A 24,261-nucleotide genomic window follows, 5' to 3' on the forward strand; every position below is an offset into this window, starting at 1 on the left:
CAAACACACAAACACACAAAATAAAAAAAACCTTCAACTGAAATGTACATCCAATCAAATCTTAAGAAAGATATTACCATTTCCTATCATCGAGTTTGTTACAGACAATTAATACCCAGATACTTTCCATGGGAAGTTATTAAGAATGATTTTACATTAGGTATTTAAGTGATGGGAACAAAAATGAAATATATAATTATTTCAAATAATTCGTTCAGTATGTAGAGAAAAGATGCTACTTTTCCCGTCTGCGGAATATAGGTGTAAACATTACGTTCACAGCCTTCTGATATGCGTGGATTGGATACGTATTACTTAAACTAAATATATATCGTAGGATCCCTCTCGAGATCTCATCTTCAAATTTACTCTCAAGTTTTTAAAAAAATAATTATTACTAGGATAAATAGTAACTAAATTTTCTTTGTAGTGGGATAAGTATACAGGGTCTCCAATCAAACGTCTCTTTGAAAATTCCATCACCTTTGAAATCATTAGTTATATGCTTTTTTTTATTTACGATAAAGACACATTAAATACAAAACAAACGGGTTTGCAAGACTAAGAAAATAGAATCTTTTTCTTATCTCTCTCTTTTTCATTTACGTTATCTTTTCAGTGGATGACATTTTGGTGATGTAATGCTTATTAAAAATCGATGATACACAAATCCAGCCTCTCTTTTGATTACTTCAGGATTAGTACAATTCGCTCATGAAGCTGGTGCGGTGCTTACCTACTGTTGAAATGCGATTATTTAAATCTGGCTGGATCTCAACGCCCTTTTTTTCTTGGTTTAAAATTTGCTATCGATGTTGGGAACGGGAGAGAGAAAAAGTTAAAATGTAACGATTCCGATCATAGGGCCCAGCTTGACGTAATTCGTCAGAGTAAACTCGGAGAGCATAAACATAAATATGGACTGCATTTTGCAATTTGGAACTATAAATTCCGGCCCTGTTTAAAAACAACGTATGTGCCATTAGTTTCCCTATGCACATAAGTGTTTTTCCAGAAGAGCCAGAATTTATATGTCCAAATTGCAAAATGCAGTCCATATAAAGGTTTTGCTCTCTGTGTCACCCTCACTCTGCGCGCCACGATGCACGATTTTTTGCAAAAATAATTTCTCTCTTTTTTTCTGTTCATTGATGAATGTTATTCTATCAGCACTGCTTTCTTGATACATACATAAAGCTGCTTTCATAGCGCTCTATGGCTCTATCAGGCATCTCTCTTGAGCTCTATCAGGCGTCGCCGAATTTCCTATGATAAAACACGAATTTTCTACTAAATTTATGAATATTTTTCAGATAATTTTGCTCGCAATTTCGACTAAAGTCTCTGAAAATTTCGAGGAAAAATATTCATAAATTTCCTCAATAATAAGCGTTTCATCGAAGGAAGTTTGGCAACCCTAGAATTTTCATACGGCGTTTTTCCTTAGCACGGCGGCATAGCTGCCCATGACTATACAACACTGAAAGAAAAATCTCGGTGTATTTACTAAGAAAAGGGTAAAATTACCAAGAATTCAAGGTTCTACATGATCCCAGTTTTTTCTTGGTAAAATTACCATTTATGGAATTATTGAACTTTCTCGGTAATTTTACTGGACCTTGGTAAAAACGCCAATGTTTTTTATCGACTGTGGTAGAACTACCGAGATAAAATGGCAAAGTTACCAGGAATTTATTACAAATAAAAGTGGTATTCTTACCTGAAAAAAACAGTAGAAATACCGGTTTTTAGGTAAGCTTACCAGTCTGTCTTGGTAAAATTACCAATAATTGGTAAAAAAAGTGAGATGGTAAAGGTACCAACGGACCGTGGTAAAAACGCCGAGAATTTTTTCCAGTGAAATGCCTCTGAAAGTAAAGACCCTCTCTATTAAAACTCCGACCTTTGAACTCCCCTACCTCACCCCGTCCACCGAGCGTCTTAAAATGATTTTATTAGAATAGAGAGGATATAAGTAACAGTTTTTGTTTAAATTCACTTCACTCACTCAAACTTGGAACCTATTGACCTAGAGTCAGACGCGCAAATCTATGGGCCACCCCGCGGCAGGCTTGTTTCCGATTTGTTTCGTGATAAGTTGAAAGACTGATAGTTACCTGGAAACATACAAATCGGAAGGTGAGCCAGGCGGATATAAAATTTATCGCTCTGACATTTTGATTCCGCTCCATTTCCACCGGCAACATGGGTTCTAGCTGTGCGGTGTTTCGTTAGCAAACTAGGCTGTCATACAAATGCATACCGCAGCATCAATCACAGGTTCCATTGTCCCGCTGAAGCGGCCATTCCACCTCTGCGAATGTAATTACGTTTATGACCAAGAAAATACTAAATATGGAGCGGAGTCGGTCCCGGAGAACTTGCAGAGCTGGCAAACTCCAGCGTCAGCCCCTGGTCCCCCATGCGCACGACCATTGTCATTGTGCCATGAAATAAAAACGACGAAAAACGATCTTGATGAAATCAAATTGGGCTATAAAGTAGTGCCCGGGTACTCTATATGGGTTCTGATTTTAAAACTGTTAAAGTGATATCCGCTTTCGGTGCCGTGCACTCGATAATGCACGTATGAGCAATCATTTGGCATCGACCAAGGAAGTAATGGCAACGAACAACGCAGGCATAGCTCATAGGCGGATCCAGGGGGAGCGAAGGGGGTGCCCCCCCCCCCCCCGTTTACCCGAAAAAAAGGAGGAAGAAAAAGAGAAGGAAGAAAGAGGGAAGGAACGGAAGAAGAACGGAGAAGGAAGGAAGAAGGAAGGAACGGAGGAAGGAACGGAGGAAGAACAGAGAAGAAAGGAAGAAGGAATCAGGAGCGGAGGAAGAAAGAAGGAAGGAACAGAGAAAGAACAAAGAAGGATGAAAGAAGGAAGGAACGGAGGAGGAAAAAGAGAAGTAAGATAGACTAGGAAGGAACGGAGGAAGAAGAGGGAACGTCTCTTGCATTTGGTAATTACTTATTGCGAAATTGATTTAGACTGCATATTATGTGCTTCAAAAATTTTCTAGGGGAGGCCAACGAACCCCCCCCCCCCCTTTACACCATTTTCCGTTTGAGGTGTCTGCCTATGTCATTGCTTACCGGTTGATCTTGGTTTAAGGGATGAACCAGGCCCCCTCTCAGACAGGGAAATAATTCGGAAAGGGTAAAGGGACAATCCGCCTCCCCCTGCTAGGCACATTTTATCCATTATGGGGTCGATTTTGGTGAATTTTGATGTTCATAATTTTTAAATTTCACCCCTTCCTTCCAAAAGAGAGGTCCCCTCCACCAAGATTTGACTGAAATACGCCTTTGTTTGTTTTTTTTTTTTTTTTCAATAAGTAATGGCTCGAAGGGCTTTAACGAGCAGTCCTTTCTTCCAAACAATCACATAAAAAGATTTTTCAATATTGGCATCTGTTTTGACAGCAACTAGAAATCTAGTTACAGTAACATACTGTTTAAGTAAAATAAACTGAGTATATGAAGGTAATCTGCCCTATGTAGCTACGTTATTGAGTAACCTATATTAATACAGAGCACTGCAAGTGCATTGGTAAACTTTACCGAAAAAGTTTGCTCCACCTGCAATCGAATGTCTTTGCCGAGGTTATTTTTCTACTCTGATTTACGGAAAAACGGGTGTATTTATATTTGGGAAAAAAAATTCTAGCACCATACGATCTTATATTATTTAATTTTCAACATTTTGTTCCTATTCAGTGTTTGGAAAAATAGAAAATCAATTTAGTTTTCTTTTACATACGCGCGTTAAAGTCTCCAGCGGCAAATAACACTTTAGAACGTTTATCATGAAGAATGTGTATCTCATCGTCGACAAATGAACTGCACGACTTAAATTTTAACTCATTAAAATAAAGAGGAATATTATTAATCACTGAAATTTTTGACATCACTATTCATTCACTTCACTGCCCCCTCCCCTCCCCCAACTCCAGGTATCATAAGAACACCGGTAAAGCAATCATTGAAACAAAAGTTCACTTTTATTTGGAGCCATTTAGCTAAAGTTGCCAAGAATTCTCAGCAATTTCTGATATGCAGTATTGTATGAGATTTATTTTTTACGTACTTACACTTTGAACGCAATCAATTTCATCCTCTTGCTCCTTTCTCCGCGTTTCTTAACGTAGAGTCTACCACCTCACATGGACCCCTCTTTGCTTATTCAGATGCTGACTGATGAGTTGCGCCGAAATTAACGATATAACATTGAATTGGAGCTATTTTTTCCGAGATGCAGTGATCAAACTGATCACTGGGTCAAAATTAGCATGACACAGCAGTTGACATTGAGCACGCAACGGCACGCCTGATCAGCGTTCTGCGACGGCTACGTGAAGGAGAATGCAATACATTATGAGACGCTGTGCGGTGCATCGTACGTAAGTGTTGCATTGAAACTCCAATGTCATTGTTTCCGAGAGAGGGATAGACACTAAAATCCGAAATTTTGCGCTATAGTGTCTTGATTATACGCAACGTATCTCTGCGGTTGGTTTGGTGATATTTGCAAAAATTAGTTAGATTGCATCATTAGGGGGTCGTGTGTATATTATGGAAGGCACATAATTATTGTCACTCCCCTCGCGCAAGAAAGTAACTAAATTTCAATGTTGCCGAATTTCCCTTCGCAGATTAAATTTTCACCGGGAGAATCTTCGGAATTCCTGGCTGCAAATTAACCATTTCATTCTCAGCAACAATCACAGAAATTTTGGACAGTTGGATACGTACATTTTTGTAAAAGATTGAATTTGAATCACTATTGCAACCTTGGAATGGAGTTACTTTCCTTCGTTCGGGAAGCTACAATAGGGGAAGGGGTTGTACAAGTATCTGAAGATGTTAGGGGGAAGGGAGGTCAAACTCAGGCTGGAAAGAAAAATGGTTAAAATGTGCAATCGCTTCTAAAAAATGGGGCTAAGAGGACAATATTTAAATCATGGCGACGAAATAGGAATAGCCCAAAGAGTGCCAAGGACAAAGCAAAAAAAGTTGGTGGTCAAGACTAATACAAATTTCAGATTTTCATAAGATCAGGATGTTTCGTGATTCTCACAATATATTAATTTCAACCGGCTCAGGGTATGTCAGTATCAAAACTGAAAAAGCACCAAGCACGAATGTGCCATTTTCCCATCTAGTGATTCTAAGAGGTAGTTTAAATTATCCATTTTAGGCGCAGATCCAAAATCGCAAATATAGGTGTATTATTCGATACATTATTTCATCGTATTGCAAAAACAGCATTGTCATTGTTTTGATAAAGATGCATCGCTGGATGCCTCACCTCAACCCAAAGATTTGATCAATTTGACACTGGAAAAACTAACACACAAAAAAAAATCAACCAACAACTTGTGTTATTTTGTGTTTTACTTCTCACGTTAACACAAGATTTTGGGTACTTTTCTTACTGTGTCGATGGGTATACATTCACTACACTGATAACAAAGTTACTGGCTATAGACATACCGTCCGTTCCGGGCTCAGAGGCCGAATGCGGGTTCTGGAGCCGTAGCTTCAATCGCTCCGGGTGCTACGCCCGGAACTTTCGGCCTCTGAGCCCGGAATGCGGACGGTATGTCTAGCCCGTAAGTATGGCTTCCACGGCCGGAGTTTTTTTCAGTGTATACTATCATGAAGCTGTTCATGTTACGGTCTAGTCCCCGCCGATAAAATCTAAGCTTTGAAAATTCTAATCGGCAACCATGTTTTTACTATCGTTCGCCTGTTTGCTCAAGCCAACAGGCTTCAGTTGCCCGTGCCTATGGAGCACACTCCACGCGCGCCGCCCGTCATGAATCTCTATAAATCAGTTAAAGTTATTTCTCCTTCTTTTTTTTGCACTATTTGAAATAGCGGGTCTCTAAGCTGGAGTCTCGGCTGAAGTGACCAATGTTTTAATGGTGTAATGCTTAGGGAGCAGCCGTTTCCCCGGCAAGACCTTTGACCGATGACGCCAATGACCCATATGATTTTAAGGCAAGCTTTGAAAAAGTAGACCACTAGACAGGATGAAAGTCCAAACATTACAGGACATGTTTCCTCACCATAAAATTGAAGAAAGAAATAACCGAACCGAAATAAACACCTTGGGACTTTTTTAAAAATTTGAAAATCAAATGAATGGATAAATAAAATTTTAACGTTTATTGGTTTCTATCAAAATCAGTCACCTCTAACTTTCCTCTCGTTCATTTAAAAAAGAAAGAAAGAAAAAAATTCAAGGGTGAAGCAAGTCATTCAAAGCTATATAATATTAAAACTGTTATAATTAAAATTATAATTGTTGGAATTAGTTTTTCTGTAATTGATAAGTAAACTACATTTTTATTTAATTCTATAAACCATGATAACTTGTTTCCTAAAATTACAGATGGAATAAGAAGAAGTATTTTTCTTATCTTTTGGTCATGCTGACAAAATAACTAGATCTTGAATTTCATTAAAATCCCTCTAATGTAGTTGTAAACTCCTTTAAACAAATTTGGAGCACTGTCGAAATTATTAAATCGCTAAGTACACTTAAGCACACCATTATACCTATCATTAGTGATACATCATCAACATAATATTTTAGATTGTTAATATATTGCTCGAATAAATCCTGGATGATACATGATTATTCAGTATAAGTAATCACGATATATTAATTTTTAGTTTGCAGTTTTACACTCAATCGCTGAAAAGGTCAACCGCAGTATTTAGCCCAAAGAAGCACAATCATGAAAAGACTGCCCCTGGGAGGACAGTTTGTGAATTCTGTCAAGTTTTCCATATAGAACAACATCTTACGTATGCATTTACGCACCTCAATAGCCTATCACAGACCTCTTTTGCGTAACCCTCGGATCTATGTTCCTAATATCAAAGTACGGAGAAAAAATAATGATGATATGATCAATATTCTCTGTGGTAGCTGAGCATTCCGTCAAATGAATTCGCATGCTCTACATGTATACTTAGAGCTGAATCTTTGCCTCGATGACCGGGTTCGGAGAGCGAAGCGGAGCTTATTAAAATATCGATACGTATGATTGATTTTGCCAATACTTTCGCAAACTTTGCATCGACAGCCGGATCAACCACAATCAAGAACTTACCTATCCGGAGGTTTTGATTGATCTGGCACGTTTTTCTCACGGTTGCACAATCGAGAAAACATTGTAGGAACAAGCGAGTGGAAAAAGTCACGTTAGATACCTATCAGCGAGATCTGTCAAGGCCTTATCGCATAGCAGGTGCTCGGTGGATAGGGGTTGTAAGTACATGTCTTTTTCTGGGATATTCCGACGATTCCATCGACTTCAGCGAAGTTTTGCATTTTGCATCAGGTGTAGGATATCACATTTGAATTTTTTCACACAAACTTATATGTATGCATTCCCTCCTATGCATATTGAAAATGTGAAAAATAGTTTTTTTTCCGAACCGTTGCTGACGACCCTTTTGCTCTGAGCTACACAATTGAATTTCAGGTGTATTTAAAGCTCATGCTGTAGACTGCAATGAAACACCATTGATGGGGAAAAAACCTGACAGAATGACTAAATTTTGATGGTGTGACCCTACCTTTTTCTACAGCCCCATCTTAATGTATTTAATTTTACACTCTTCATGTATTTTCTAGTTACTAATTATATTTCGTGTTTCTATTTAGATCAACATAGTTTCTTTACTTTTAGAATAATTTTTCGTGTATATTTCTGCCATAAATCTGCCAAAAATGAAACATCCATTATTTTTTAATAAAAAACTATCTTCGTTCCTCAGTGCTTACAGGTACTGTCTGTCATGCATCTAGATGAAAATTAAGGAAAAAATAAGTAAACGAAAAGAAAGTAACACCAATTCCTGAAAAAAAGTTCCTCCCAAATGGATATACGCACCACAGAAAGGTAAGGGTACCACACCACAACCTCACACACCATAAGGTACCACCGAAAAGGTACCAAAATGGTACGAGTTGTTAAAATATTTAAGCCTCTCTATAAAAACGACAATAACTGCAGGTTCCCCAAACGGAGCTGCGATATATCCGGGACGGGAAATCATTGGAAAAAAGTTTTGAATGGATGACTCACAGGGGATTTATATCCTCATTTGACTTCATCGAAGTTGCGACTGACAAGATACATATCCAGACATTCATCATCCGACATTTCTATTAAACGACTATTAGCCACCTACTGACGGTCATCAAACGAAGCCACGCAGATTTTTTCCCTCGTTACCAAATCTAACCGAAAGAATTTCAAAATTTTACTCTAGCATCCAAGCAAATTAAATGGTTGAACGGGGAGAGGGAGGGAGAATACGTTTGAGGACTGAATATTGGGACAGGCGGATGAATAGATTAATGGATGGGTAGGTGGATAGACGAAGGGATGGATGGATGAGTGGGTGGACGAAGGGATGCGTAGATGGATAGATAGATGGATGGAGCGATAGATAGCAATATCCTGTGACGCTGAATGTCTTAAAATATATTAACTAACTAACTGGATCGATAGATTGCTGGATCGATAATTCGATAGATAGATAGATAGATGGATAGATGGATAGATGGATAGATGGATAGATGGATAGATGGATTGATGGATAGATGGATAGATGGATAGATGGATAGATGGATAGATGGATAGATGGATAGATGGATAGATGGATAGATGGATAGATGGATAGATGGATAGATAGATAGATGGATAGATGGATGGATGGATGGATGGATGGATGGATAGATAGATAGGTAGGTAGGTAGATAGCTAGATAGACATCTCGGAAGTAACCTAGCGCTGGGTCTCTAAAATATTCTGTTACTGCGTACAAGGGCCCCTGATGATTTTGTATTTGAGGAGGAGGGTCGGAGAAATGGTTGATTTTGCAACAATGGTATTAAACTGAGGACGCGATTCAACCTGGAAGCGATATAAAAAGCGCCCCCGCTTTCTGCAGGCGGCGGCGGCGCGTCCGCGGAAACCTGAAGGCGGAACACAGGGAAGGTTCATCGACTCAACTAGATCATTCACCGGATCGGAGGCTCATTAGTGATGACTCTCTGATAATATCGGCGGATTTTATCGACAGATATTCCTTTGGGACTCGCCTGAGTCATTTTGCGAGGGTTCCCTGACGCCCAAGTCGGCGCCCTTCCATAAATGGAGCATCAACTCGGAGCGCAGCCAGGGTCAATGTCAGCGAACCTCACGACGAGTCTACCCAGAGAAAGGAACTAAAGGAACCTTTGAGGAGCTTTACGGCTGCATTCATAGTTGCTCCTGAAACAGCTTCTTCCGTAGGAACACCTCATATGGTTTGCATTGTGGCTGAAGGAGGTTTAAGGACTTAGTATATCCCTTGACATAGTATCATATACCTAAGAGACGATTTTTCCCAAAATATATCCCATGACATACCATATACCTAAGAGGCGATTTTTCCACAAATCTAGTAAAATTCAAAACTTTAGAAAAAAACCCTCGACGCGCTTCGGAGGGTTGGGCCGCTTAATGTTCAGGGGGCGAACCACCTAGTTTTATTCTTTTTTCAATACAACCGTCAAACTATCTTGAAGGAAATCGCTTCTTTTCCTTACCTTGCGTTTAAGTCTCCAAGGTAGTCGATGCATGCGTCAGTCACCAGTTGTATTAAAAAATTCATGATTTTTACAAACTTTAAGGTTATGCACCTACGCTTGGAATTTTTGAAACCTGAATAATTTTCGCTTATAAATTTCGTATTTTTTACATTGGTAATATTTCAATTCCTGCAAGGATCAATTTTCTCTTTACCAAATGCATAACGTTTTAGAGAGATTCGAAGTTTAATTTTTATTGCATTTTCTGGATGTGTTGCATATATCCATATCTTTAAACAGAATTAAAAGAGGTCACATTGAACAAAGCGCAATGAGTTACAGAGCGGATCTCTGATCATTTCTAACCGTCCATCGCAAAGACCAGCGAACTAACAATAAGTAGCGTAGCGAGAGAGTAAGCCACATGAATGCTTAACATAGACCGACATGCAGTTTAGACGCGCCTTCAATTTTATGTTCCTACAGCTGCACAACAAGCTCATAAAAAGGAGTTGATTTATTAGTAGATGCATTTTTTTTTTACTTACAAGAATAATAAGCTCGTTGATTTTACGTACTTCTCAGTTCTTACCAGTGATGTTTACTTTATGATTTCGTATATTAGCGAGAGAGAGATATTCACTCAAATCAATGATTTTTCGGAATAATTATTATTAGACTGAACAGTATCTTAAAAATAGCTCTAGCTACAAAAGAAAGCTGGAAAAAGTGCGATGGAATCATAAATGCGAACCCAATTACACTTGTTTTTAGGATAGAAATTTTCCGACAAAATGTTAAAGCTTCCCTGCAGGGAACCGAGATTTGCTCTTGAACACATAGCACAATTTTTAATTGGATGCGTTGGTTTAATTTTTTAAAATAATGACTGTAGATCGGCGTACCTAAACATTTCAAATAAAATAAAATATTTGTGTGTGCTTACTGTTTTTCATGCTCACTTACTTTAAATAATTTTCCCATAAATGCTGAAAGCAACCTGCAAAAGTCTGACTTTGTCAGGTAAATGAGGGCTCATTAAAATAATAAAGTCATGAAATCTAGAGGAGCATTCCTGCTGTCATTTGCATGGGACAAAAGAAACACCCTGCGTAGTGATTTAGCGCAAATCGCACCCACAGCATCGGTGAATATTCACCAGAATCCAGTGGTGTAGCCATTGACAGCTGAGCGAAGCACAGACTTCACTATTAGGAAACGCCCTCTTAGGTAACGTTTTGTAATCCTAGCCGAGCTTTCGTTACACTTCTCAGTTCTTCCTTTTTCTTTTTCGTCGGGGCTTTCAGCGAGGGCAGCGAAGCCTCTACGCGCTGTGCACTTACGCCTCGGAGCATACAGACGGTGGCGACAAGTAAACTGGGCTCGGGAGTTACGCAATCCTAAAACAAATACAAGCTGCCCGTATCATGTTTTCTTTTAAAATATCACCAGGGTTTGCGATTTAAATCTAGGTGGATATGTGCGACATCACCGCGTGCCATGTCCAATGGCTCACGGTGACCACAGTATTAAAGTGGATAAAAATCAGGCTATCAAACAGTCAAGTACATGCCCCTCCCTTTCTCTATGGTTGTCCATCATATCGATGACCCAAAGAGCAAAACCACGTATCTTTATTGCAGAGTTGTAGAATTTCAGCTTCTATTTATTTGTATGGAAGAGAAACGATGTAGCTTTACAGCTTAAAATTTATACGGAATATTCTGCTGACAGAGATGACAAAGTCTCCTGTTACGTTGAATATCAGAGCCTTACAGTAAGACCTAACTGGGCCATTTAGGTTGCTACCTCTTTGGGTGCTTGAGTACCAGAGACAAAATATTACAGAAACCGCGCAATTCTGTATTTTGCTTGGACGTATTTCTATCAAACGGAACTATGTGCACTTGTGCAGTGTGCAGTATGACATAAGCCCTATTATGGACATACTCTTATGGGTCTCAGGGCTCATGGTTTGATGCACATAGTTCCGTTTGATAGAGATATGTTCATTTGGTGGAGGAGTTACTTTCGGAGATACGTGCTCAAATCGTCGCTCCTCTGACTTAAGCGCGTATCTCGATTTTGACACGAGCTCCAGAGAGCATAGATTCATATTTTAAACAGGACTCACGTGGAAATTTAGATACGCCTTTTCCTCAAAAGAATGCCAAAATTTGCCTGATGATGACTGATGACCAAAGAGTCGATAAATTGGTGTAGAAATCCGAACCTAATTAGCAAAAACTCACATCGAGGTAGGTGCACTCAACCCGATATTCTCGAGTCGCTGTTTGGGGACTTTGATGTTCAATAAAGGCGGGGCGTCCATAAGGGAAGTTTTTGGGCCCATCAAAGCTGAATTTCTTCACTTCTGGGCTTTTTCGCTCATTGAGAGTGGTCTACATTTGGACGTATTTCCGTTAACGGAACTAAGCACCAAATTGAGATCCTTTTGAGGATTTCAGAAACTTGGATAGCGCGTTCTGTCAAACGGAACCAAGCACCATGGACAAGCATTGCGAGTATAGGATGGAACGAGCATCGCGTTCCGCAACACCCGCTAATCCACCCCCCCCTCTCCCTTCCACCCCCTAGGGCGATTAGTTCCAGAGAGTTCAAATAGTTGTCTCATTGCGCCGTAAGAATATGACGGAAGATTAAAATTGCACGCTGGGCTTGTCGATTTCCTTTGACATTTTTGCAGTGGTGAATACATAGCTGAAGTGCGCTCCAGATTGAATTGTATTTAGCAAATGGTTGGTTTTTTTACGATGATTAAAAATAAACATGTGGTACGGAATAAAAGAAAAGAATATGAACAATGCAAAACGATAATCCGGGTATCGGAACTTGGCTGATTTGAAAACGCCTTCAAATGCGGCGTGATACCTTACGCATTCCGGAGAGTTCAAATAGTTGTATCATTGCGCCGTAAGAATGTGACGGAAGATTTAAATGGAAATAGCCTCCATGCACGCTGGGCTTGTCGATTTCCGTTGACATTTTTGTAGTGATGAATGCATAGCTGAAGTGCGCTCCAGCTAGAATTGTATGTAGCAAATGGTTGGTTTTTATACGAGGATTAAAAATAAACATGTGGTACGGAATAAAATAAAAGAATATGAACAATGCAAAACGATAATTCGGGTATCGGAACTTGGCTGATTTGAAAACGCCTTCAAATGCGGTGATACCTTACGCATTCCGGAGAGTTCAAATAGTTGTATCATTGCGCCGTAATAATGTGACGGAAGATTTAAATGGAAATAGCCTCCATGCACGCTGGGCTTGTCGATTTCCTTTGACACTTTTGCAGTGATGAATGCATAGCTGAAGTGCGCTCCAGCTAGAATTGTACGGCGCTTAGTTCCGTTTGGCAGAAATACGTCCATTTGAGGGAACACATCATGGTTGAATCAGTCCGGGCTCTTTTTCAATCTAATACTGGCCGAAACATGGGTCTTGAGGTAGATTTTGTCGAAAAGTGCGGATTTTTCGACATTCGACCGCAAACTCGCTGAACTCGCATCCATCGCCAAAATCACCCTTCAGGCCCATGTTTAAGCCAGTATTAGACCCGAAAAAGGACGTAAAATGACCGAATCATGATGCACACCTTAAAATATATACCTTCATCGAGCAAAAACTCGTGGAGTTGAGAAAATTCAGGGTGGGCCCAAAATTGGCCCACATCGATACCCCTCCTTTCTCATCAATCATAGTCTGGCGAAAAGTAGTCGACCTCCGGGTTTAACTTTTGCCTCGCTTGAGTACATTATGTTTACATTTGGGACCGGGGTTTTTAAATGTTAAGCACGGCCAGTGGTGGATCCAGCAAATTGGCAACATTGTTTTTCTCCATTTAAACCAATGGGAATGTATCGATTCTTGGAAGGGCCAGGTGATCCGACGGGGATCGATTATTTAACATAGGTTTAAATGTAGGAAATCCGGTGTTGCCAAATTGCTGGATCCGCCTCTGAGCACGGCTGCCCTTTCGATGAGACTTCCACCTGGAGACCGCATGCCCTTCAGCTTATCACATGTTGGGGAGTGAGATGCAAGCATTATTGAAACCTTCATGACGAGGAGACGGTTTGATATTAGTCGCAGCAAGTGCCCCAGATCAAGATGCAAGACGAAGAGGTGAAATAAATCAACACACTTCGACTGCAGCATACCTATTGTTATGTTTGCAATTGAGAGCCGACTTCGAGAGGCATGGATAGCATCGCCCGTCAAACAACACCGTCATTCATCACCGGGATTTGATCCGAGCAGGAGAAAAGTCATATTTGCAGTTAGGATAGCATGATAGATGGCGCACGCTGTCCCAGAATTTTAACACCAGGGACAGCCACTAAAAGAAGGTGCATCCTTTGCAATGAGACCAGTGGGCTGATTATTGACATTGATAGACAAAGTAATCGACAAAGAAGACAAAACAGATATACAGGGTTATCCAAAAGTCACTGACCACCCCTGTAACTTTTTTCCAAATTGAGATAGAAGTTTGAAACTTTGGGAATGTTCCTCGGTCTAAGGTAGCAACTTTTTGGTCCCCCAAAAATTTTGGGGGCGGCCCCCCCTAAGGGGGGCGGGGGCTAACTTTTTTTTTTCAAATGGCAACCCCCCCCTTTGTGATACCTCATTCGAAAGATAATAAACAAAGAAAATTTTTGGCGCAAACCGCAGGTCGAAATGTTCATTTTTGACAAAATGGCGGCCGGTCAAAGTTCATAATGGCGGAAATTTGGCATCTCCGTTGTTTATTGACGGATCGGTGTGAAACTCGGAATCCTCGGGTTTTTCGGGATGAGAAAAACGATTCTGGCATTGGTTTTCCAGAAAAGTTTGTCCTTTTCAAAATGGCGGCCTCGAGCGGGAAGTGGATATTTAGGCTGCATATCGTTGGATTTGCATGAAACTTGGTATCTGGGGGTATTTCGGCAGGAGAAGAACGAATCTTTCATTGGATATCTGAAATTTTGACAAATTCCAAAATGGCGGGAAATCAGTTTTACGGCTCTTTACCGATGGATTTGCATGAAATTCGATATCATAGCGGTTTTTGGCTGGTTAAAAAGGAATCTTTCATTAGATTCTTGAAATATCAAATAATTTCATGCTAATCCATCAGTAAGCAGCCGTAACACTAATTTCCCGCCATTTTCCCGCCGCCATTTTGGAATTTGTCAAAATTTCAGATATCCAATGAAAGATTCGTTCTTCTCCTGCCGAAATACCCCCAGATACCAAGTTTCATGCAAATCCAACGATATGCAGCCTAAATATCCACTTCCCGCTCGAGGCCGCCATTTTGACCGCCGCCATTTTGGAAAGGACAGACTTTTCTGGAAAACCAATGCCAGAATCGTTTTTCTCATCCCAAAAAACCCTAGGATTCCGAGTTTCACACCAATCCGTCAAGAAACAAGGGAAATGCCAAATTTCCGCCATTTTGAACTTTGACCGGCCGCCATTTTGTCAAAAATGAACATTTCGACCTGCGGTTTGCGCCAAAAATTTTCTTTGTTTATTATCTTTCGAATGAGGTATCACAAAGGGGGGGTTGCCATTTGAAAAAAAAAAGTTAGCCCCCGCCCCCCTTAAGGGGGGCCGCCCCCCAAAATTTTTTGGGGGACCAAAAAGTTGCTACCTAAGACCGAGGAACATTCTCAAAGTTTCAAACTTCAATCTCAATTTGAAAAAAAGTTACAGGGGTGGTCAGTGACTTTTGGATAACCCTGTAGAGGGATCCTATTGGTGGAAGCGGGTGGTTGCATTGGACAAAGGACGTAGGTAATAGACTAAGTAAGGGCAACACACGAGAGACCCGATCCGATAGTTAGTCCATCATCTACCCCCTTAGTCTATAGGAATCACTCGTTTCAACCAATAGGATCGCTCTTTACTCCTTTTGTCTTCTTTGTCTATAGCTTTGTCTATCAATTTCAATAAACAGCTCGCAAAGCACTCGTTTTAAATAAATCAGGACGTGGGAAAACCGCTAATGTCCATTTTCCCAGTCCTCATTTTTTTTGAGTTGATAGTACTTTTCGGGGTTGTTTGCAACCACGAAAGTGGCGTTAATACTCGTCTCCGGGTTACGTTAATCCCAAAACGAGTCTTTTCATCGCTTTAATGGTTGTATCAACTCTTTAAAAGTATTATCAACTCAAAAAAAAAACCGAAGACGGGAAAAATTGATATTTGCGGGTTTCGCACATCCCGATTCAAATGCAATCCGGTCTTCGGTCATAACAGTTGATACTTAATCCCTGGGACATTTTAGAGTGCGCTCAAAAATATGTCTTAGATTAGTGAAATTTAACTTAATTTGCTCGGCAAGGGTCATGCTGTCCATCATCGAAAACTCGAGCTTACACAGCGTTATTGCCTCCATGAATCCGAGGGGTTCTCACCTCTAAAATCTCCAGAGTGCATTTTTTTGGAAGATTGAGAACATGAATAAAAAAAAGTCAAAAAAATGTATTGAGTTAAAATTTCAAACTAGTCGTATTGTCGTGACATGGCAAACAGCACACACCTCCGTTGAAGGAAATTTTTATGAAAATTGAATAAATCTCCGAATTCTTAGGAATCCCCAATTAAGGTAAAAACACTATATCCAAAGCCAAAAATCGAAATGCGTTTCTCGAGTACCTCAAAAATAAATCGACTTGTAAGTTTTTAATTTAAAAAAAAAGAAATCAGGAAATCGATGGGATTTCCATAGTGTTCAGCAACAAAAATTATTGCTAACAAAAATCCAATTGCATCGTTGGGAAAGGTGTTTCTTTTATCTTTCTAATAGTCTACAGGATTTCGAACTCATAGCAAGCCGCATCATACAGATGGAATACTGCAGTCTTATCAATGCATTTTCCGCCAACTCGGACGGCCGGTTCCCTTTAATTTATATCAGCTATTGTTGAAGCTAGGAAAAAAAAAAAAACAACAACTCGTGCATCATTAGAAAGAGCACAATCGCAGCTTTCTATTGGTTCATTTAATTTTAATGTTTGAATTTTGAGCAATTCAACGCTGGTAAATGGGAATTTTTCGGAGCCACGTCAAGAACACGAAGAAATACAGGTGGCTCCAGTAAAAGTCAATTCCTCCCAGGTGCATCAAAAAAAAAAAAAAAAAAAAAAAAAAAAAAAAAACAGCATATTGTTAAAAGCTGAAATTTTCAGCTTCCGCATGGTACAATGTTTTTTTCGTAGCGTTAAAATATATCGAGTGAAAAATACGAATCTCTTTTTGAGACGAAACCTTGTATTTTGGCTTCTCTCTTTTATGTGGTGGCATCTCATATTTTTCCCCGTCATTTGGGGGGGGGGGGGGGGGGGACTTTTGTCACTCTAAACTTTACCTGAGAGTGTTGTGTCCGATACGAAACATTATGACTTACACTCATGTCAGAGAAAAGTCATGGTTACCAGATTTGGCAGAAATCGATCTATTAGGAAAGATACGTCAATGGTTTCTGCAAAACTTGCTCCACTGGAGAGTTTTAAAATTGCACATACTTCTGTTAGGTAGAAATACGTCCAAATCAGAGATAGAAAGTGAAATGTCACGTTTTGAAATTAGGATTATTAAATTTTACGTGAAATGCCACGAAATTTCTAAAGGTTCAACAAAGTTAACAAAATTTGAAATGTATCAATTTTTTTCGAAAATAATCATTGAACCTTTGGAGATCCGGAAGCGTTTCAAATGTTTTTCCTGTTGATGTATTATGCCCTGTATTTTGTCTCCTGAAGTGCTATACACGAAAGGGGGGCACAAAGGGGAGTTTAGAGAGAAAAGCCCCAACCTAACTTCGAAACCAAACGAGAGCATTTGCAACGTGTCAATATTTTAAGCTTGGGGTGAAACATTTTAAAGTCTAGAGACACTGTTTCTAGACGTTTCTTGGCCTCCTGAATTCATCCTCCGGAATTTCCTGTGAACTTTCACGCGGATAAATTTCATGTTTTCCATCTCTCCTGTCCAAATGACTTTCATGAGAAGATCCGATTGTGAGCGAAGAAATTCGAATTCCGCGCCTTTTCCCGGCCACAGTTGCTATCGTCGGCACCCAGACAGCGCGGCCATCGCATGACAAGGCGGTTTACACTTTTTTGAGGTTATTATTTACATCGCGTGAAACTTTCAGTATTCTCCCAGCTGCATTTAGTGAAAATCTGTGAAGAGTTTGTTTTAATCTCAAGTATTTCTTTTATTTAATAGCAAGGTAATATTTATTTATCGTGTTTTTATTTTATATTCCTCAGCTTTCATTCTTTTATCATGGATTCTCTATGACTGTCTGGCACATGATGTATTTGTCGATTGACGTCTCTCAACTTTTGCTATTAATTTTCTCTAACTTGCCGTAAAGTATTGGTTATTTTATTACCTTAAGATCCATTTCTTCTTTTACACACCATCGTGTACGTAGCCTTTGAATATCTCAAGTTGGAGAAGTTCACCTCTTCAAACTTTCAGTGATGATATGCAGAAAATTTGAATGAGCCTACACTCCATTGAGAACGGTATTGTCAAAATAATTTCTGTATGTTTGCTGAATAATTTTATTGAGCTAACACTCATTGTGTAGTGCTCAACATTTAAGCTTCAGTGTGCAGTGTTGACTTGGCTCATTTAATTCTTGCCTCAAAGCAGAATGAAATCTTTATGTATTTTACAAGTACATTCATTTCCATCATCTACTCTATAGTGACAATCTGTACTGAAAATATTTGTGAAGAGGATTTATTCATTTTAAATACAGACTCAGTATGGAATCCATAGATATAGAACTCCTAGAAATTTGTTAAATGAAGTTTGGTCTGATTTCATAGTGGATCATGAATTGAGTACATTTTTAACATTTTTCAATATTATTACAACATCCAAAGTACTTTTTTGGGCAAATTCTTCATTTATTCTCCTAACTCCTATGTCAAGGCATATTTTAGCTACTTAATTGCTCCATCAATAAAAGCGAAGCCCACTGCTTTTCGCATTTACCACAGGATCTTCTATTCGGATCGCTACCTTTAATATGTACTGCAGGCCACAGATAGAGCTCGATATTGCTGCTTTTTTTTTCAAATTGATTCAATCACCTATCGACTAATTATGTCACCTACGTTTTCATTTTTACAGTTCCCTCATTTTCTGTTTCCAAATCAGGGCCAAGTCCTAAGCCCTTTATGAATTTAATGACTACCTCGAATTTTAAGTACTCATCAGTGACATCATAACGTAATGTTTATGGTACTTTACTATGTGGCATTTTTGTGGATTATGAAGTCCTTCACTCTATCAACAGTCACTCTCTTAGAAACTTTACAGCAAAATAGCCCTTTTTTAATACTATCTTACTTTTTTTGCCGCAGATGTTCCTCTCCCGCTCTGAGTACGATCGAGGTGTAAACACATTCTCACCAGAAGGTAGAATTTTCCAGGTGAGTAAGTACATTTGCTTTTAAAGCTGGTCCCACAGGGAGGCCAAGAGAAAGAGATTCAATATTAGCCTCATAATGGTTGCTAGAAAGGTTGCAGAGTTGTTGCTATAGTGTCAGCTTATGATAATGACCAAAAATAACACGGTGCCATTTTGTTAAGCAACGTTTCTGCAAAATTTTTGGCAGCTACTGCCAAACAGGTAAAAAATGAGGTAGTGCAAGGTATATCATTATTTTTCTTACTATCAAAATTCTCAGATGACACCAAAAGTCATGATAATTTACCCTCAGGCTAAAATATATGGAGGAAGTAGACATCCATAGAAATATCTCTGTATTGGAAAGGTTTTCATAATCTAAGAATTTCTCTTTGAGAAGGAGAGAAAGGTGATTGCTCATCAAAGGATTTATAAAGCTTAGCTAGACAACGCTTATCCATGTTTCCCCCAAAGCAACATAGTTTCTACCAGTACCCTTTAATTTCCCCTACTAACCAATTTGAAAGAATCAATTTTTCCAATTTTGCAATCCTAATTTATTTTTCTACTGTCCGTAAAACAGATTTATGTGTCCTCTCTTTTTTAACTGAATTTGTCAAATACTTTATCTCAACATTACTTTTTTTTGTAAGTTCTACCAATATTTTGAGGTACTACTTAAGTGAGGTACCTGATTATTTTAAGAATAGAGGATTGATCCTTGCGATATAGGTGTTTCCAAGACGGGAGGGATGGATGAAATGAATAGAAAAAATAAGAATGATACACATACATTCCAAATAATTAAACGAAAAAACAAAGCAAAATTGACAATCAAAGCTAAAAATATTCTCTAAACTGCCAGGTATTTTTTATGTAGGTACATTGTTGTTTATTCTTAGCCTGATTCACCATTTTCACTTTCTTTGGTCCTGAAAAGGAAAGTCACATAATGAATGGAACTAGTAGGCACTCACCTAGAAATTGACCTTATTTGATCACAGAAGCTCAGAGGCTGTGTTTGAGTTGTCAAAAATAATCAATCATTTTCGTCGCTATCGTATGATTATCTTCGTTGTTAATTACTCCAATTGAATTATTATTTATTTATATTTATTATGTACCACCACCAACACTTATTTATGTACTTATGTTATTGTTTTATTCAATATTTTTAGGTTGAATATGCCATTGAAGCAATTAAATTAGGATCTACAGCTATTGGCATCTGTACCTCTGAAGGTGTAGTTTTAGCAGTTGAAAAACGAATCACATCTTCTTTAATGGAACCCAATACTGTTGAAAAAATAGTTGAAGTCGATAAACATGTTGGTGAGTAGATATGTTTGAAATCTGCGTGTTTTTTCTTTTCAGTTTATTCTGTTAGTGTGAGTAAGAAATATTAAGCAATTGCTGAACAACACATTTCATTTACAATATCCAAGATTAAAGATTAAAAATATGCACATAAACCAACGAAACAAAGAACCCCTTAATGTGCATGGTAAGCGCTTTGGATTCAAAATAAAATTATGGTCACAAGATATTTAAGAAACACAAATAATGCCTGCAGTGATATTAAAATAATGGATGAAGAATCTTATGTTATGTAATGGAATAACCTGAACACATTTTGAAAGCTCTAACTTTCTTCAAACATTTATTTTTTTTTAAAAAAAAAAATTTCAGGTATGAGAGAAGACATTTTTGTTGAAGACATGAGTTGCAAAGAAAATGTATTCATGTACCAAAATTATGCCCTGATTGGATTGCTAACGAGTAGTCTTTCAGAAGCAATTAGTATTTTTTAAGGATCTTCATTTTTACAGTCTATGGGGCCATGGTCAGCCAAGAGTTTCTCACCTTTTATTCCTCTCCATACATCTCAGAGACAAACTGTTTCATGAGTATGAATTTAATAAGGAAAAAACTTAAAACATGAGATTCCAAGAAACTGATTACCCCTGTCTATGGTGAGAATACAACTTTTATCTTTGTTTTTATCGCAGGATGTGCAGTCAGTGGATTAATAGCAGATTCCCGTACAATGATTGATAGAGCGCGTGTTGAGTGTCAGAACCACTGGTTCACCTATGATGAAAGAATGAGTGTAGAATCTGTCGCACAGGCTGTTTCTAACTTGGCCATCCAATTTGGTGACTCGGGTGATGATGGTGGTGCAATGGTAAGCTAATATTTTTTATTTCATATCATTCAGCTGTGTCCATTGTGCAATGAAATTATTGGAACAGAATAGTACCGACTGATTAGTCCCCTCAGACTATTTTGTTGTTTTAATTTTTTTAGTTTAACTTCAGTTTAAAATGGTGAAGTTTTGGTGTTTGACTTGAAGTTTGGTGGACCGAAAAAAGAAATTTTGGTCCACCCTGACGCGTATTTATCAATCATCAACGAGTTTGTAGACGTAGTTTTCAAGATACTCCAAATACTATGTTGGTGATTAAGTTACCTGGTATTTAAAAATGATCCCTCGGAGCTATTCCTTTTTTCCCAGTTCAGTACCCTGTAAAAAGGATTTCTTTTTTAGAAAACATTTAAATAAATTAGCAGCCCGCAACCTGCATGGATTTTAAAATGCAAGCTTTGAGGATCGTAAATTCATTTACCACGTTTGAAACATCATCAATCAAGCTTAAATTTCTCTCTTATTTTTTATGTTTCAGAGTCGACCTTTTGGTGTAGCTATCTTATTTGCTGGCTGTGATGAGAAAGGACCACAACTATTTCATATGGACCCCTCTGGTACATTTGTTCAATTCGATGCGAAAGCGATCGGATCTGGAAGCGAAGGCGCTCAACAAACTTTGCAGGAAGTGTATCACAAGGTACTGTTTTAATAGAAATGATGATAGAACTCGTGTCAGATAAGTTGACATTTGTGAACTCCCCATTTGCCATTGACTATATAGCTGCTGTCCAATACCAATTGAGAATCGATCGACAGTGACAACGCTGCTGTGTTTATGCTGTGTCCAGATACCTAAAACCTGTGCCCCTGAGGAGATAAAAACTGTGCAAGACAGTTGAAAGAAAATAACTGCCGAAAGATTTTCAGCATCTATCCTGTAATGAAACTTCCTTGATTTCAAACTGAAACTTAAGCTGAATATTTAAAACTTTATTTTCTCGAAAGCTATCCTACGTTTGATGTATTTTTTGGTCCTCTGAGTCATAATCATCATTAACTCAGGATGTGGATTGCTATTTTCTGAAACAAATTGATAGTATCAATTTTCTAATTCTTTCTAGTTATAAAGATGCCTTTTTCCTTGAGTAATGGCACCAATAAATGTTTTGTTTCTAGAGGCTAAATGAGCTTTTTTCCTTTTGGAGGGACTTTTTTAAGTTATGCACGAATCTACTCATGTTACTGCAGCATGTCCATATTCTTGCTCTAGAGCAAGTGTTCTTTCACGGCATTCTCTCTCTTAATGTGGTTTACGTAGTGTGCGCATTCAATCTTTATCTAGTACTGTAAGAGTTGATGGATATTTTGTGACAATGCGCACACTAGCAACCATCTGTCATGCTAATTTTTGATTAATTTCCCTCTTGATTATCTGTTATTTTTTATTGCTATTTTTATTTCATGCATATCCTCCAAATATCTTCCTTATTGATATATGGATTGCTTCCATGTTTTTACATGGAATGACTTGTCATTTTGACTTGTATTTCAAATGTTATTTTAATCAAATATTGTCAAATCATACAGCACTTGATTTTTGTTTGACTTTAAAAAATTAAGTTTTCTCCGCCATTCATGCTAATTGATTTTAATAATTATTGCTCTCGCATAGTACGGAGCAATCATTTATGTTTGCTCTTTCTCAGTTATTTTGTCCTCTACAATAAATTCCTTCTATGTTTCAGTCAATGACACTCTCTGAAGCCATCAACGCTTGTCTAACTATTTTGAAACAAGTAATGGAAGAAAAACTCAATTCTAGCAACGTTGAAGTTGTTACTGTCACTCCTGAAAAACTCTATCATCTCTTCACAAAGGAGGAAGTGGAAGCGGTAAGAAAAAGTTTACATTTTAAACCTCCTCTCTCTCTCCACGAGTCATGTATCACTTAAGGGAGAAGACATGGCAGATGGCAGGAGGATCACACTCTTATGTCATGCCTCTTGTCTATACTTATCTATTGTGTCTTTGTCTTTACTTCCCGGAGAATAGTATGAATCCAGCACTATTCTACCATCTTGTTATGGGAGTAGCATATGAGGATCTCTTCAACCAAACAGCATAAATTCATGTAGATGTTGCTAAGATTGTGCGACTCTTTCTTTTTTCACAGGCATACAAAGACTTTTACATGGTACATTTTTAGCCAAAATATTTATTATAACAAGGAGAAAATGTAAGGAAAATCGCAGAACAGAGCGTATAGTAATGTTCAAACTAAATAGGTGGTTGAGACATTGCTCAATTTTAGCATCGTTGACATACACATGTATATCTGGTCGGGAAGGTCCTCATATCATCTTAATTTTGAGATTTGGATGTGCAAGTGCAATTTCTCACAAGCACTTTTTCTGCGTTTGCTCTGAGGGTAGATTTTTATGGCAGCGGACTCAGAGTTATTTTAATTTTGTCAACATTATGTCAGTCCTCAACTTTTTAAGGCCATTTTAACAGCAATAAAATTAATCATTGTGGCAATCAGCAAGGTTCCATCAAGGATCTCTTAGAATCTGCTCACAATTCAGCGTTTAGCAAGCACCTCATATTTTCTCTAATGCCAATATTTTTATTTCTTTCTCACAGGCTTTAAGCGAAGTCAAACCACTGATAAAAGATGAACCATCTTCAAGCTCGACCTCTAAATCATAATCTTCATTCAGTCTCTTCATTCATGTAAGAATTCATTCGAACATAAAGTTTAAATATTTTTTTCATTTTTTCAACCTGTTAATTTTTAAGTACTTTGTTTAATAAATTATTTTGTAATGGATTTGCCAACTTAGAAGTACTTTATTTCCTCATCACATTGTTCATAAATCTATTTTTAGCATGATGCTAAAAGGGGACGCCCCATTAAAATTAATGTTGTATAGAAAGCAACTCTCGTTGATGTAGGGACACCCTCAAAATTTCGTTTTGCATGCATTCAAAAGTTGTTGGAGTTGACGACTTTACAGATACCCTGTATGAGAAATGAGCACTATTAATTCAGCAAACCT

The 24,261-nt window shown here is 38.3% G+C and overlaps 1 protein-coding gene across 1 annotated transcript; it reads left to right on the forward strand.

Annotated features, from left to right (window-relative positions):
* The first annotated feature begins 17,705 nt into the window (after positions 1-17,705).
* Positions 17,706-24,040, forward strand: Prosalpha5 (proteasome alpha5 subunit). The gene is made up of 7 exons (XM_019047607.2): positions 17,706-17,856; positions 19,007-19,075; positions 20,232-20,385; positions 21,063-21,238; positions 21,738-21,899; positions 22,948-23,094; positions 23,846-24,040. The coding sequence occupies exons 2-7, from the start codon at positions 19,007-19,009 to the stop codon at positions 23,909-23,911; spliced, it is 774 nt and encodes a 257-aa protein (XP_018903152.1). The 5' UTR covers positions 17,706-17,856; the 3' UTR covers positions 23,912-24,040.
* Positions 24,041-24,261: the final 221 nt, after the last annotated feature.

Source organism: Bemisia tabaci, chromosome 6 (assembly GCF_918797505.1).
Source record: "Bemisia tabaci chromosome 6, PGI_BMITA_v3".
NCBI classification, from domain to species: Eukaryota; Metazoa; Arthropoda; class Insecta; order Hemiptera; family Aleyrodidae; genus Bemisia; species Bemisia tabaci.

What these genes read in the sequence shown, in the direction of transcription:
- Prosalpha5 (XM_019047607.2), top strand. Translation starts at nt 19,007, where the DNA reads ATGTTCCTCTCCCGCTCTGAGTACGATCGAGGTGTAAACACATTCTCA. An exon ending in TGAAGTCGATAAACATGTTG is followed by an intron (nt 20,386 to 21,062) that starts GTGAGTAGATAT and finishes TTTTTATCGCAG; the next exon opens with GATGTGCAGTCAGTGGATTA. An exon ending in TGCAGGAAGTGTATCACAAG is followed by an intron (nt 21,900 to 22,947) that starts GTACTGTTTTAA and finishes TCTATGTTTCAG; the next exon opens with TCAATGACACTCTCTGAAGC.